This window comes from Prunus dulcis, chromosome 1, assembly GCF_902201215.1.
Source record: "Prunus dulcis chromosome 1, ALMONDv2, whole genome shotgun sequence".
In the NCBI taxonomy this organism is placed as follows: Eukaryota; Viridiplantae; Streptophyta; class Magnoliopsida; order Rosales; family Rosaceae; genus Prunus; species Prunus dulcis.
This window is the reverse complement of record NC_047650.1, coordinates 40315684-40332512: the sequence shown is the minus strand read 5'-3', so window position 1 is coordinate 40332512 and position 16829 is coordinate 40315684. Positions and strand designations below refer to the sequence as shown.

The following is a 16829-nucleotide window of genomic DNA, read 5'->3' as shown; positions in this document are numbered from 1 at the left end:
AAATCTCAGAGACAATTTATGATAAAAAGCCAAATAAAAAGCCCCGGCTCATCTAGGCCCATATTCAGCCCGCCCTGGCCCGCTTAGGCCCAGCCCACCTCCATCTAAGGAATGGGCACTGGAGGCAGCAGCCCAGTAGATTTTTTACAGTGACCAAACCAATGGCAGAGGGTCCAACCCCAGTTCAGCACCGACCTTGCACAACTGAGCCAGTGAGTCTTCTCTGAAATCTCCCTCGTCGATCTGGAGGGCGCAAAAGTCTTTATAAACGTCTCACCTAATTATTAAATAAATAATAAAAGAGGTCGTTAGACTCGAAGCCTTCCCATCATTACTCTTCATACTCTTCTTCCCTTCCCTTTCGTTCTTTCTTGTTCGACCTGAAATTCATAGTAATTGTAAAAGTCTACCAAACCCAGAAGCTTGTTTTAGCTTTCGGTAAATTTAAATTCTTCTATTTTTTTGTTTTGTGTTCCTAATATTTGATTTCTTTATGTAATTCTGTGCGATTTGTTGCCTAATTTGTTGAATTCAATTATCTTGTTTTGTTTCAGCTGAATTTTTCTGAATCGCCATGGCTGTTGCATCTGAAGGAGCAACTATAATATGCAATCACTGGTAATTATTTTTCTTGGGAATCTGTGTCTTCAAATCTTGTAATTCTGATATTGTACCTGTTCTGTATAATATGTCTATATGGTTATGTATGCATCTACAGTTTTTGGTTTATGCGTGCCAATGTTAATTATGTTTATGATTTGGTTTGAATTTTGTGAGATACCCAAACATTTGAATTGCCGTAGTTGGGTGAATTTTCCTACAAGCCTAGCTCAAGCTCAGCTTATTTAGGTATTGTGGCACTGGCAACCCCCAAAAGAGTGATTATTAGTGCCTTGGCGTGTTTGCTCTCTAGTTATTTGGTAATGGAAGCATTAGTGTTCTTTCAATTTGAAGAGATCAGTTTGCACATTCCCTTAGATGGTCACTGGCTTAAACTTCTTTACTATGTTTGATGACTTGTAGACATTCACCTGCTTCTTTCCTCTAATACAAATACCGTGCTAATGGATAATTTGTTTGTATTTTTCCAGTGACAGAGCTGTCCCCTCTTCAAATATTGATTTGCACTCTGCTCATTGCTTCCGCAATCTAGAAAAATGTAAAGTCTGTGGTGATATGGTTCCGAAAAAATATGCTAAGGAACATTACTCAGACATCCATGCTCCGGTACGTGAGTTTACGATATTAGATTTTTCTTCCTACTGAAGTTAGTGCAATATAAGATGAAATCTCTCCTGTTAATTTTAAGCGAAAACGTTGCATTAGATTACTTTTGTTTGGCTTAAAGTTTTTTAGCAATTACTAGTATTCACTTGGAAAAGTGAAATTACATATGATTATGTAGTTCATATGCATGTATTCGGTTGTTGCAATTCTCTTGGTGTCAAGGATCCCTTTTGTCCCTCTATTGTATTATCAATTGTTAGCTATTTTTTGCAGAGGTCCATCTAAAACTGCAAAATGTTGATATTCAACAAGGGCTGAGATTGAACCCTTTTGTCCCTCTATTGTATTATCAATTGTTAGCTATTTTTTGTTGAATATTTTAATTCGAATTTTTCCCTGTAACATTGTAACATTCATACACCCTGAATTTGTTACCCCACCATTGTAACATTCAGAAACCTAAATTATCCAAATCGTATGCCAGCATAATGCATATGTAAACTGGTAATTATTTCATGCCAAAGCTTCTAGGAAGTATTTGAGGATATAGATATGCTTTTGTTTGAGTTTTGCATAAAATAAACTGGTTTTTATTTTATTTCGAGCACTTTCATGCATATAGCCTGTACAGGTGAATATGGTTAGTATGTTGTATAGAATGTAGCTTTAAACTGGGATAGTTTGCAAAAGAGAATTCATTTGTCCAACCCCAATCAATTCAGGAGCTTTGTTGAGTTATTTTTAGATGATAATTTTGGAAACTAAAGAATAATCTTGGACGTTGTTGGGCAGTACGTGTCTGACAGATTATTGGATGACTAAAACATGATGATTATAAAGGAAATTCTACATGCTGTATCAAGCTCCTCATGAGCTTGGAAAAATATTTCTTCACTTAGCAATCAAACTGAAACCAAAGTTTCAAATTATTGTGGAAACACACAGTTTATTAGTTATGCCTCTTGCAAGGAGTATTCAAGTTATCTTAGTTAGCATGATCGTTTTAATATGTAATGGAACATTTTCATCTACTGCATCCTCAATATGCAGATATTTGCCCATGCACAGTTTGTCCGTGCTTTAATTTAGTTTATCTTTTTGTAAAGAGACCATAAAGGACGCAAAACACTGAGCAGCCATTAATAATCAACCCCAAATGATTGGTTAAGCCAACACATTTTGTTTGGTTAGTATTATCTTCAGTTGGGTGTAGATATATCATGTACCTGCATACAATTGCCATGTGAAATGACATGTGTATTAGAGCAGGTAGCCTGTTCACTTTGTAGCGAGACAATGGAACGTGAAATATTAGCTGTCCACAAAGGTGAAAATTGCCCTCAAAGAATTGTCACATGTGAGTTCTGTGAGTTCCCATTGCCTGCAATTGATCTAGCTGAGCATCAGGTAAAACTTGTCAATAATTTTGAAAAGATGACTTAAGATGATATTTATCAGAACTTGAATGTTACATCAGTCTTTTTTTGTAATTTTAGGAAGTATGTGGGAATCGGACGGAACTTTGTCATCTTTGTAACAAATACATTAGACTGCGAGAAAGATACAACCATGAAATTAGCTGCACTGGTGTCCCAGATAATACCGTGTCATCTTCCAGGTTGGTTCACTATCATATAGCATTTTTATATATTAATTGGTAAATTGTAGCTACTTATTATTGTGCAGCATAATGAAATATCTTATGAGGAATGTCTAAGAGAAATTTGTCTTGCTATCTTTTAGCTTATAATTGATAGCCGACTACCTGTAATTCTAAGGTTTGGTATGTCGGGCAGTCAAAGAAATATATAGCCTTGTCAGGGCAAATTTCCATATTTAAGAGAAGTCAATGTCTTGTCCCATGATTAAAAGTTTTGGGCATTTTTAGGCACACAAGTCCTGGTTGAATTCTTCCGAGCGTCCAGTTCATGCATTTATGCTGAAATTGGCACCATATCCATATATTCCCATGATCTAGTGCTCCACTTTGGGTTCCAACACTAGTATTGGTAACACCCCTGATTATATTAGTATCACACAACTTTATCTTTCTAACTAATTTTCTTTAAAAGAAAGAGGGAAAGAAAAGCTACCTCCACTGTTTTGTTATGAACATTGTTTATTTGTGTGAACTCAACCAAGTCTAACCCCATGATCATAAGGGTTGCAAGCCACACAAATCTGTATGACCAGAAGTCCCACGTACAGGGACATCTTCTGCTCGTAGTCCTCGTGAAAGATTTTTCATTCAGGCTAGGGATTTCAAAGGTCTGATTAGATCGGATTGTATTCTTGAATCAACTTGAATTCATAAGTTGAGTTACATCACTAACAATTCTGAACTGTACCTCCGTGCCAATCAAACCCAATATAATTATGATTGTTACTTGTCATTTTGGGTTTTGGGGTTAGCAGCTGGTTTCTGTACAGGCTGATTTACATTTTATTTGTCTACTGTCTAACCTTTTGAGCACATATCCAGGACCAGATATCCTTGATTTAAGAATTATGGATATTCTTTATTTGTCATGTGTATTAATCCTTTGAATTTTAATATGAAGGGATGCTAGGGCTGCTGAAAGAGGGCAAGGTCCCCAAAGAAGACAGCCGAATGAGTTTTCACGGAAACGGCTTATATTCACCATTGCACTAACAGGCATTGCTGTTCTATTAGGATCGCTATTTTTCGGGAGAAAGACAGAAGACAATCAAGTAGTGCATTAGCAGCTGAGACAATACTCGTTGGGTTATGTAAATCTTCTATATGCTTCCATTTAATCTGTATCCTAAATCATCAGAAATCGTACGACTGCTGTAACTGTAGTAAACTCCATTGAAACTGTGATAATACAGTAACTGATTGTGCAAAGCTACCATGTGCTTGTTTCATACTTTTTAATGAATCTCACCTTTTGCAATAAGCGTGACCTTTTGTAGAATTACTAGTCGCAACTGCATGTCAATAGGAGTAATATACGAGATTGATTGCTGTTTATAAGGAGACCAGATCGAATTATGTCTTTAGTCCTCGATTAAGAGACATTAATGGTGAAAGACATCATACAAGAAAAGAAAGTTTATAGTATTGTCAGAGGAAAGAGATGTTTGCTATGTCATAAAAAATGGAAAAATGTATTGAATGGAAAAAAGCCTTCTTGCAGGCGGCTGCTCTCCACTCACCTTTACAAAAGAATTGTATAGACTTGTATTGAACCCTTCGCTAGCTGTGCTTGGTGTACCATTTGCAGCAGGAGCAGTTTTGCTCTCAGGAAAATATTGTTGGAGCGCTGCTGCATCCACTGATTTGGATTTTCTGCAGAATGTTCCCTCCTCGCCGTACTTTTCTAAATCCGAGTAAGCACTTGAACAACATTGATTAAGCAAACCGACTTCTTTACTTTTGCAGACTTAGCTAATGAAACTCCGCATGCACCTCTTAACTGGGCAGCAACAATCCTAAACCAGTTTGCGAGCCTGCCGCGGCTGCAGAAAAAAATTCCACAGGTCCATGAAGTAATAACAACAACATGTAGTTTAATTACAGCCTCCACAAACATGTAGTCGGTTAAGGGCCAAGTCAATGCAAAATTCAGGGTGAGTGTGAAGACCTGAAACAATTTAATGAATTCATGTTCCTTCACATGAATACTCTTCCATATTCAGACACTTAAAAAGTTAACAACAATATCGAGCATAAATTGGATACGATTACTTGTAAGAAACACGAAAAAGGCAGGAAAACTTTTGGAATCTTGAGATTCAAAAAAAAAAAACCTACTGAGAGTAACATGAAAGCCCGAAAGATCCACAAAGTAAAGGTGATCCTTGTGAGGACCGAGGAGGAGGACAACATATTTGCTTAATGATGAAGAGTGAGGAAGAGGTACCTGCAAGAAGACACTCCGATGCTCAAGTCAATAGGTGTTCAAATGGATTGCAGTAGAATATGATCAATTGAATATGGAATGAATCTATAACTAGAAATCAAATTTGGAAAATTAACACAGCAGGAAACCTTACCTTTTTCTCATATATAGAAGATTATGGGGTGCCACTTGACATTGCTTTTCCAGGAAAGTCCTCTTAGATTGCTAGAGAATTGAACACATTAAATTCTAAGAAAGGTGTACAGTTAGTCAATTACGAATTTACCTGAAGAGTTGGATGCGATAGGCAGAAGCCATAGTCATCTTGATCATCATGGATTCTCTGTTGTGTCTGGCTGATCCATCCAAACTCCGTCTTTTCGTACAAACTGATCATCAATTTTAATGTTTGGGATGTGAGACACCTGGTCCGACTCCCTGCGTCTTCCTTCTTCCCAACCTTGGAGAAGCGAACAACTAGAGACGGTCAAGTTGTGCAGTGGTGTCTTCCACAGGACGTCTGGTATGTTTCCAGCTGAGGACAGCGCATGATCCACAAGTGCGAAAGAGATGGCATTATCGTGATTTCAGAATCATCATCTTCCTTCCACCCTTCCACTCCTTCCCACTCTTCCCACTCCCCCATGCCTTTGAATACGAGTGTTTTCAATTTTGCGAATGATATTATTGTTTTTGTTTGCTGCGTGTTTCATTTAAACCCAGAAACTCCACTCCCACCTTTTTCAAACTCTTCATTCCATCTATTTTAAAATATTCAAGGCACGGCAACTTCCCAAGAGGAGCCAGAAACTTACAGAATGGAAGCCTTACAACTTCAAGCCATCTCAAGTTATGCAATGACAACATCCATTTGAGAAACAGGGTGTTACCCTGGTAACCAAAGACAAGTAACCTCTCCAAATTTGGATGTGGTTCAAAGGCATTCAATATTTCTTCATCCATTTCTCTCTGCTCACTTTCTTCACGGTCACTGGGTCCAAAATGCATATCCAAATGAACAAGGTTTTTCTTATTCGCTAATCGCACCATTTTAGCCTCACTCGCATCTTTCACCAACTTCAAATTAGTTATCCAAAGAGTACCTTGAAGCTGGTCCAAGTTTCTCAAATCCCCCAACTTCAAGTTTCGTGCAGAAAGCGAGTCGCAATGTTTGCAGATTGCACAAATTACCCAATGTGTCGGGTAATTCTTTCAAATCAACATTGCGTGATAAGTTGAGATACCGCAAATGTATTAGTACACCCATCTCTTCAGGAAGCTTTTCGATGGAGTTGTTGCTCAAATCTAATGTCCTAAGACACTTCAATTGTAAAATTGAATCGGAGCTTATTGTAGAGAGTCCTGAATTAGTAGCTATCAGAGTACGTAATCTTCTACAATATTGGCAAATTAAAATAGGAACTGCATCATTGGAGGGTGACATTATGTTCAGATGACAAACTTTATTATCCACTACTTTCTTTGTCTCGTTGGCAATTTTAGCATCTATAATAACGCATTCCTTTTTCGTGAGAAATTGTACAAAATCATGCACAATATCATGCATTTTGCATCCTATAATATTTTCCAACTCATCTGTAACAAAATCTTGAAAGAAAGACCGCATTACTAAGTTATCGAAATAGCTTTCGCCTAAAATTGTTACTTTTTTTGCATCTCCTTTCACATTAATATAATCTTGCAAAACCCACAACTCAATCAATTTATTTTTGTAAAACTCATAATCTTTTGGAAAAGTAGCACAGTATAAAAGACATCATCGAACTGCTGGAGTAAGATCATAATAACTTAGTAGAAGCGACTGAAAAACATGTTGTTCAACAAGTTCTAGTTCCCATATCTTACTATCCAAAACATCTATCCATTGTCTTGTTGTTTTCTTATATCGCATCGGACTAGCTAAAGTCTTTGTAGCAAGAGGCAAACCATCACACTTTCTTGCAATTCTTTCCTCAATGTCTTCATCAAGAAATCTGGACTCATCTCTTTCTCTGTCAAAGAATGCAATTCTACAAAATAATAGCAAACAATCTAGATCGCTCAACTTATTCAAATTAATCACGTGATCAGTGACTGCTCCCATCCCAATAGCAACCATCTTATTTCGTGTAGTCACTAATATTCTACTGCCTATATCACTATTTCGGAAAACTTCCTTAATGGTTCCAACTTATTATCGGTTGGATTCCGCACATCATCTTTACGACTAATAGACTCAAACATACATTTCAAGTTTCAACAAAGTATCAAACTCAGTTGAATTCATTCGACTATCATCCTTGTTGAGAACTTCAATGATGGCTTTAGCTACCTTGATTTCTTCGAAAGGGTCCGACACACAAACCCATATTCTTTCATCAAAATGCTTTTTTATATTTTCATCATTGTAGACTAATTGGGCAAAAGCTGTTTTACCCAATCCTCCCATTCCTACAATGGGGATGAAAGTTGGCTCCTCCCTCCTTGACTACTCTCACTTAACAACAAGCTCATTAAATTCTTTTTTTCCTCTTCGCGACCAATTATAGTAGAGACATTGACAAAAGAAGAAGTTTTGAACCGTTCAAGTTGTTCGTTGCCTCTTGTTGTGTTTTGAAAGTAATAATTTTGTCTTAAAGTTGCTATCGAAGTTAACTTTTCATTTATTTCTTTTATTTTTATAGCAATGTCATGACGCATTATCACCTGACCAATTTTGCCAAAACAAACGCTGGGAGGGGGAATGAAGAAGCATACCTTCCTTTTCGTAAAAGCTTCTTTTTCTTGTTTCTCAAATTGGTGCTTGAGAATTTCAGTGTTCCACTCATCCAAGACGTCGTTTATGCCGTAGGACACATCTTCCAGATTATGCAGCCAATTTCTGACGTTGGCCTCGTGCACCTGCCTCTCCTCTGCATCCTGGAGCACAGCTTTAACAGCATTGAGATGGAAGATGAGATTTTCAACTTCCTGGTCAACATTCACCACCAGGCTTACCTCTTCTTCTATCTGTTTCCGGGTGATGGAAGCCAACTGTTCTAGGAGGACCGAAACCATTGCTTCAGCCATTGTTGGTTGTCGTTGGAAATTGAGTGACGGGCCGTTCCAAACAAAAAAAAAACAAAAAGCAAAGGGGAAAAGAATTAAAAGATTTGCAAATGACACAACTGTGAACTAAGATTCAAGCAGCGTAGGTTAACTTGGGAAGCTAGTGGCAATAAGGTTCAAACTCAAAGAATGGTTTGTGAAGTAAGTGTTGAAGAATATTAAGTCCCACATCGGAAACTTGACTAAATAAAATACAAAATATAATGAATGGTTCTACTACTAATAATACCGAGGCTCGCTATGGGGGTTTATGTTTGACTTTGGCTCCGAATCTGATCCTGAATCAGGATCCTGTTTTGATGACCCCGAACCTGATTCGGAATCAAAATCCTATTTTGACGACCCTGACCCCGACTCTAACGATGACCCTGACCCCGACCCCTATTTCGATGATGACCCCGACTACGAATTTGTCTCTGATTCAGACCCCGATCCCGACTTCGACTCTGTCTCCAGCCCCGACTCAGGCTCAGATCCCGATCCGAATTCCTACTAAACCGGTATCCTATGCATCTTCCGCTGCACAGATTATGACTTCTCGACTCATGACCCTGACACTTGGATCAGATTGCGCATATTGTGGTGATCCGAGACACACTCGTGAGACTTGTTTTAAATTGCATGGCTACCCCGATTGGTGGGCTAGCTGGATAATTGATTCCGGTGCAACTGATCATATGACGTTTGATCATGATGATTTTTTTTGAATACTACACAACCACGACGAACTTGTATTGCAAATGCCAATGGAGTTACTTATTGAAAGGACCCGCCCCAAATTTTCCGAAACTCGAGACGAATCCTGTGGAATTCTAGACATCACCCCGATGCCGGGCCCACATACTAAAGACCGAGACTTTCTGCAGAAATTTTGGCAGAGTCCCCTATAAATTGGACATTTCCCAAAATTTCAACCTACATAAAACACAATTTATATTCCCAACTGGCAGCATGCACAAGAAAATTTCATGCAATTCACATAAACGACATTCGGCCTACTAATAATTCTCAACAAACTATCAAGCACACTATCAAATCAATTCATACTTTAAACAAGGCAAACAATACATTCAAATATGAATTATGAATATTAACTACAACATACATCATCTAACTTTTCCAAATCCAACATACGAGGTTTTAACCTCCTAACACAATCACATCTATGTCCGCGGCTGCACCTAATAACCTTAGGCTGCCTACGTACCTTCCCTGAGGGATCAAGTCACACGTAGTTCTTCCCTAAAACTCAATTCCACACATAGGCAATATCTTTATTCATTTCTCTGTATTTAACATAATCTCCCCATACGCCGGTACTACCAATGCCACGTATGAGGTCTGTCAATACGTTGGATAACCTATGCCACGTGCGACCTCACCATATTATCACATAATCTCCTCATACGCCGGTACTACCAACGCCACGTATGAGGCCTGTCAATACGCCGGATAACCTATGCCACGTGCGACCTCAACATAATATCACAATATCTCCCCATACGCCGGTACAACCAATGCCACGTATGGGGTCTGTCTCAACGCCGGATAACCTATGCCACGCGAGACCTCAGCATCATATCACATATCCCCCCATACGCTGGTACAACCAACGCCATGTATGGGGTTTGTCAACACGCCGGATAACCTACGCCACGTGCGACCTCAACATAATATCACAAGATCTCCCCATACGCCGGTACAACCAACGCCACGTATGGGGCCTATTTCAACACCGGATAACCTACGCCACGCGAGACCTCAACATCATATCACATATCTCCCCATACGCCGGTACAACCAACGCCACGTATGGGGTTTGTCGACACGCCGGATAACCTACGCCACGTGCGACCTCAACATAATATCACAAGATCTCCCCATACGCCGGTACTACCAACGCCACGTATGGGGTCTATCTCAACTCCGGATAACCTACGCCACGAAAGACCTGAACATCATATCACAATATCTCCCTATACGCCAGTACTAGGGGTGGGCACGGTTCGGTTTGGATCGATTTTCGCCTCAAATTAGAACCGATTCGTTACTATTCATGCAATTTGGTTTGGTTTGGTTTTAATTCAAAAAATTCAAAAACTGTCCGGTTCGATTTGAACCAGTTTTGGTCCGGTTCGGTTTGAACCGGATTATAAAAATTATTTTTTAAAATTTTTTTGTAATACAATTCTCAACTGAAATATTATTTTTTTACTTGAAAATTAACAAATTATTCAATTTCATATAAAAAATAAATATTAAAGTGAGAAAAGAGAGATATTTTGATATTGAACTTGGATAAATATTAAGTTTTTTTTAGTGAAATTAAAAATATAGCATTAAATATAAATATATATTGAAATTATATATTTTTTTAGTTTCACCGGTTTGGTTCGGCCTGGTTCGGTTTTTGAAGACATGAAACCGGATCCAAAACCGGTCCAAACCGGTCCGGTTCGGTTTTTGACAGATTTTTGACTTTTTGGTCAACTCGATTTTTTTCCGGTTTGGTTCGGCTCGGATTTCCGGTTTGCCGGTTTGAGTGCCCACCCCTAGCCAGTACAACCAACGCCACGTATGGGGTCTGTCGACACGCCGGATAACCTACGCCACGTGCGACCTAACTTTCACAGGGTGGTACTTGTAGTGTAACCAAAATTCGAGGAGGTGCCTAAGGTAGTGCGTATAGCACTTCAAACTGACATTCTAGACTCTTTTATACCTTTAAATATATATATATATATATATATATTTCGTTCTAAAGTTGTATAAACCTCACCCACAATCTAGCATCCGACAATTCTCGAATTCAAAACAAGAAATTAATATTCTAATCCTACATCACCAACATAACTCATCTAACATTCAAGACCTATCTCTACGGTCATTTAAATCCCCCTGGGAAGGTGAGATTACTCCGAAAGACTCACGGTCAACCAATGGTCAAACTACCCCAACTCTGGTCAAACGGGCCCACGGGGCCCACGACCTCCAAATTTCAATCCGAAGGTTCCTAGGGGTTCTACAAGGTATAAGACACTCGTCCTGCAAGTTTGGTTTAGATCGAACGGTCGGATCGCTCACGATCGCACGATCTGACGGTTAATATAAACATAAACTTTAAACTATTAACTCGGAACATCCGGGGCTCCGATTCACCATCCGTGAATTTCTATACGATCCTAGAAATACCTAGATTAACATATATTAAATTCAAGACCATCCAATGGTCCCAACCTATCGAACCCGGATAACGCGCAATAGGCGGTATTCGTTCGATAGTCAAACGACGTCCGAATTGAGATCCGCGAAATCCTACGCACTCGTGACAACCTAAGGATCTTATCGAGACACAGTGCAACTTCACTACCCTTGCCTACGTGCCGCCACATGTGCCGGCAGCGTTGGGTGCCCAAAGCGATTATGCGTCACTGGAAAATCTCAGAACCACGGCTCCAAAGTCCCACCCTAGGTATAACACCCTATTTGGAGCCACTTTTGTTCTTGGACGTACCCCAAAAACTGACTGGAGGTGGCCGGAATCACGATCCCAAAACTAGCCAAATTTCAATTCGTAAATCGAATTACTTACGCTAAGAATCGTTCAAATCCTACCCAACAGGCAGCTAGAGCATGAAAAGTAGGTGAGAAACCATACCTCACTCTTCGGAATCCGTGGCCAGAGGAGGGTGATCGACGGCGGAGAACTTCGGACGACACCGGCCGCTTCTTCTCCATTTTTCGGCGAAACCACAGCTGCTGGCGGCGAGACGTGGATGGGGTTGGAAGAGGACGACGCCCCGGTCATTTTGGTGGCCGGCTCCCACTGCGCGCGCGAGAGAGAGGAGAGAGAGAGAGAGAGAGAGAGAGAGAGAGAGAGAGAGAATCTTATTTTTATAAAAAAATTCCACTTCCAAATATTTACGGTTGTGGCACTGAGTTTCTCTTGACCATATCTCTCTCGTTACAACTCCGATTCAAGCCCACTACATGTCTATAGACTCATCTCAGTACTACCTTTCCAAAAATACCAGTCCCTCCCCGAACTCTTTTCAGGTAAGAAAGTGACCAAAATATCCCTACCCCAGGGGTAAATTTGTAATTTCACTTAAATAATTTAAATAAGGGATTAAATTTGGAGTCGGGGTGTTACACTTATCCTGTGACAGGGGATGGCACTGTTGCACTCTCATCCTCTCTCTCATTGTCTAATATGTTACTTGTTCCATCTTTATCCAATAAATTATTGTCAGTCAGTCAGCTTACTGAACAATTGAATTGTTGTGTACTCATTTACCCGAGTTTTTGTTTGCTTCAGGATATTCACACTAAGGAGATTCTTGGTCGTGGTACTAAGAGAGATTGGCTATATTATGTAGATAACTTCAGTCCCGATGTGGCTGACAGTGTAACGCATCCCTTTGATAGCAAACAAAAGCAAATCTGGTTGTGGCACCTTCGATTGAGACATCCGTCTTTTAGTTATATGAAGCATCTTATACCAGATTTATTCTCAGGTTTCAAGGACTCCGACTTCACATGTGATACTTGTATTTTGACCAAGAGTCATCGTGTGCCATACCCGTTGAGTACGAACAAGTGTACTACTCCATTTACGTTAATTCACTCTGATGTCCGGGGACCTTCACCTATCATTGCACCTTCTGGTGTTTGATGGTTTGTCACATTCATAGATGATTATACACGGATGACATGACTTTATTTACTGAAGAATAAAAATGAAGTGTTTTCCCGTTTTCAGTCCTTTCACAAACAGATGAAAACTCAGTTTAATGCTCAAATCCATATTCTTCGCTCAGACAATGGTGGAGAATTTGTCAATCAAGACTTTCAGACTTACTTCCAACAACATGGAATTATCCATGAGACGACTTGTCCTTAGACACCACAACAAAATGGTGTTGCTAAACGAAAGAATCAACATCTTCTTGAAACTGCACGAGCACTTCTGATTGGCGCTCATGTTCCTCGTCATCACTGGGATGGCGCTCATGTTCCTCGTCATCACTGGGATGATGCTATTGTCATCGTAGTTCACTTGATCAACCACATGCCTTCTGGTGTATTGACATTTAAAACTCTCTTACAAGTGCTTGCACAACACAGACCTCTGCCCTCTGTTTTGGTACTCACACCCTCAATCTTTGGATGTGTGGCTTTCGTTCATCTCCACAAAATCAACGTAGCAAACTTGATCCATGTATGCTTCATTGTGTTTTTGTGGATATGCCACTCATCAGAAAGGCTACTGCTGTTCTCACCCTTCTACCTGACGTACCTATGTCACTTTGGATGTGACTGTAGACACAGAAATTTTGGTGTAATAAATTCTATTGACAAGAAAATAATTAGGGTTCGGTGGATTAAATCGTGGGCCCCGTAATTCACCCATGTGGCGTGTGACTCATCAAAATTGGATTAATTGTCAAAAATGACAAATGGCGACATCCGACGGAGTGCATCAAACGGTTCAAGATGAAGACAAAATTAAAGGAAAGAATCTTCTGCGATTGACTTTGATTTAAATCAAATATTAATCAGGTTAATCAATTGAAGATAATCTGGTTAAATTGCCAGATTATGGGAATTGATTTAAATCAAATCAAATCCCACAAATCAAGGAAAGTTATTTAGGTCAAGCATCCGACAAAAGCCTATAAATAGGAGGCCTCAAGACGAAAGAAGAAGGGGTCAGAGAAAAAAAACCTAGCACTCAGAAGAAACAGAAAACTCTCTGCATTCTTCACCCTACCTTGGAAGAGCCACCAAGCACAACAAATACGTGCCGGTTCCTTCACCATAAAAATCCCAAACACCAAACAAGCTTCGTGCTACCCGTTTGATCAAGATCAAGTCTCTACGACCCTTGTATCAAACACAAATTTTCTTTAAACACTTTGGAGATCGAATCAGAGGATTCAATACAGAGATTGTAACCCTAAATTTCATAAATACAATATTATTTTGTACACGTGTTCTTGTCTCATTTGTCGCAAGAAATTCGTGTTTACAAATTTGGCACGCCCAGTGGGACCATCTCTGCCTCTCATCTCTTTCTCCAGTTCCAAAATCAATCAACACACCAAAAACAATGGCTTCCAAGAAGATTCAATCCGTTCCCGCGACGAGAGGCAAAAGCGTGAGCGCCTCCTTCTCAAGCGGAGATTCTGCTGGGGTCGTCACCCGGAGCAAGGCCAAGGCGATATCCGCAACTCAACATGTTACTTCCATACCGACTCAAGCCAAGGCGAAAGATGTTCACCGAAGGCGTGAACCGGTTATCAATTTGGCCTCATTGGGGCAAAAGAAGAATACCTCTCGGGCGGATGAGAGAAACTCTCGGAGTGAAGGGAGGAGTTTTTCGGGTTCGAAAAATTCGAGAGAACGCTCACTCTCGCCTGTTTCAGACGCTGACTCGAGCACAGGCTCATACCATGGATCCCCGCCTGACGATCAACAGAAGAAGCTTACCTCGGCATCCGTAGGTGAGTCTTATTCTATGGCTATGCAGGTCATGGTGACGGGAGCTATGTCTATTGAAGAACAGCTGGCCCATATGAGCGAAGCGGTCACCAAACTGACTAAGATGGTCGAGGAGAAGGATGTGCAGATTGCTTCTCTCATTAACAAGTGGGAGACACATCAAGATAAGGAGCCTAGTCAAGACGTGCATAAGAAAGAATCACATCATGAAGCTGAATCCAGCGAGAAAGGATTGGGTCATGAAACAGAGTCGGGTGATAAGTCGCACGAAAAAGGCAACACAGCCTCGGTGGGTTCTTTATCTATCCAACAACTTCAGGACATGATCACGAACACCATCAGGGCTCAATATGGTGGGCCTTCTCAAGATACATTTATCTATTCCAAGCCTTACACCAAAAGGTTAGACAACCTTCGAATGCCAACGGGCTATCAACCTCCAAAGTTCATGCAGTTTGATGGAAAAGGTAACCCTAAACAACATGTTGCCCACTTCATCGAGATGTGCAACAACGCTGGCACTAACGACGATTATCTCGTGAAGCAATTTGTCCGATCACTCCGAGGCACTGCATTCAACTGGTACATTGACTTGGAACCTGAGTCAATTGACAGCTGGGAACAAATGGAGAGAGAATTCCTCAACCGCTTCTATAGCACTCGTCGCTCAGTTAGCATGCTAGAGCTCACTAGCACAAAGCAGCGAAAAGACGAACCTGTTGTTGACTACATCAATCGTTGGCGTTCATTAAGCCTCGACTGCAAAGATCGAGTCTCAGAGTTATCGGCTGTAGAGATGTGCATTCAAGGTATGCATTGGGGTCTGCTCTACATTCTTCAAGGGATCAAACCCCGTACCTTTGAAGAATTGACCACTCGTGCGCATGATATAGAGCTAAGTATCGCTAATCACGATGGAAGAAAGGAAATGGTGAGTGATCATCGAAATGACAAGTCGTCGAGAAATGGGGCAGACTCTTTGAGGACACGCATCTTGGAGTCAATGACGATCAGTGCTACTCCAATGAAGATTTCCACTCGAGGCAAGAAAGATGCGAGGAAGGCCGAGTCGACTCAAGATCAAGAACCACGACGACACACCCTAAAAGAAATGAAGGAGAAGAAGTATCCTTTTCCAGACTCTGACGTAGAAGGCATGCTGGAAGACTTACTTGAGAAGAAGGTGATTGAGTTACCTGAGTGCAAACGCCCTGAAGAGATGAATCATATTAACCACCCGAAATAATGCATGTACCATCGTGTCATCAATCACCCAGTGGAAAAGTGCTTCGTGTTGAAAGATCTCATCATGAAGTTGGCACAACAAGGAAGAATCGAAATGGATCTTGACAAGGTGGTAGAGTCTAACCATGCTACGATCTCGTTTGTCTTATCTGGTTCTGCACGTTTGCCCTCACTTCAATCACTAGGGGCATTCTCTGAAACCCATCAACTCAATCCGTATGAGTGTGTTGGAGTGAAAAGTCAAAGTAGTGTCGATTCATTCGATGACGATAATGAAGGATGGGCATTGGCTACTCGGAAGAAGTTACATAAAAATGCTCCTTTGCCAAGAACTCCTCGATCAAAAAGATTTGTAAGCAAAAGAAGTTCTCCTCAATCACATAAAAGGCATAGAGGAAATGAATTATCAAATATGAACAAAATGGTTCCAAAAGATGAACTCTTGAAACAAAGGTCGCCTAGCCCCATCATGCTACATGACTTCTTCCCCAAGGGATTCTTCAAGAATAATGCGTCGAGCACCTCCCGAGGTGAAAAACATAAGGAGGATACTTCTCACTTCGCTTAATTCGACAAAAAGCTCCTTCGCCTGCACGAGCCAAAACTGCACAAGGCACCAAACGCTCCTTCGCTTGCACGAGCCAAAACTGCATAAGGCACAAACGCTTCTTCCGCCTGCACGAGCCAAAACTGCATAAGGCACCAAACGCTCCTTCGCCTGCACGAGCCAAAACTGCACAAGGCACCAAACGCTCCTTCGCCTGCACGAGCCAAAACTGCACAAGGCACCAAAAGCTCCTTCGCCTGCACGAGCCAAAACTGCACAAGGCACCAATAGCTCCTGGCCTGCATGAGCCTAAACTGCTCACGGCACCCAAA

General features: G+C 40.7%; 2 protein-coding genes across 3 annotated transcripts; one reads left to right on the top strand and one right to left on the bottom strand.

The window, feature by feature from the left end:
- The first annotated feature begins 213 nt into the window (after nt 1-213).
- On the top strand, nt 214-4148 carry LOC117616327 (XIAP-associated factor 1). The gene is made up of 6 exons (XM_034345601.1): nt 214-438; nt 555-618; nt 1092-1227; nt 2497-2634; nt 2724-2845; nt 3789-4148. The coding sequence occupies exons 2-6, from the start codon at nt 575-577 to the stop codon at nt 3949-3951; spliced, it is 603 nt and encodes a 200-aa protein (XP_034201492.1). The 5' UTR covers nt 214-438; nt 555-574; the 3' UTR covers nt 3952-4148.
- Nucleotides 4149-4403: 255 nt separating this feature from the next.
- Nucleotides 4404-8172, bottom strand: LOC117615232 (putative disease resistance protein RGA4). 2 transcript variants are annotated; one of them, XM_034344279.1, is made up of 2 exons: nt 7851-8172; nt 4404-6515 (listed from the first exon to the last, which is right to left on the bottom strand). In XM_034344279.1, exons 1-2 carry the CDS (start codon nt 8160-8162, stop codon nt 6504-6506), a joined length of 324 nt encoding a protein of 107 aa, XP_034200170.1. In that variant the 5' UTR covers nt 8163-8172; the 3' UTR covers nt 4404-6503. The 2 variants fall into 2 exon arrangements, with proteins under 2 accessions (XP_034200170.1, XP_034200169.1); XM_034344278.1 differs by having other exon boundaries at nt 4404-6455.
- Nucleotides 8173-16829: the final 8657 nt, after the last annotated feature.

Bases quoted from the DNA above. Each gene is read 5' to 3' on its own strand.
- LOC117615232 (XM_034344278.1), bottom strand. From the start codon at position 8,162: ATGGCTGAAGCAATGGTTTCGGTCCTCCTAGAACAGTTGGCTTCCATC.
- LOC117616327 (XM_034345601.1), top strand. From the start codon at position 575: ATGGCTGTTGCATCTGAAGGAGCAACTATAATATGCAATCACTG. The intron at 619-1,091 runs GTAATTATTTTT...GTATTTTTCCAG, and splicing joins ACTATAATATGCAATCACTG to TGACAGAGCTGTCCCCTCTT. The intron at 1,228-2,496 runs GTACGTGAGTTT...GTATTAGAGCAG, and splicing joins ACTCAGACATCCATGCTCCG to GTAGCCTGTTCACTTTGTAG.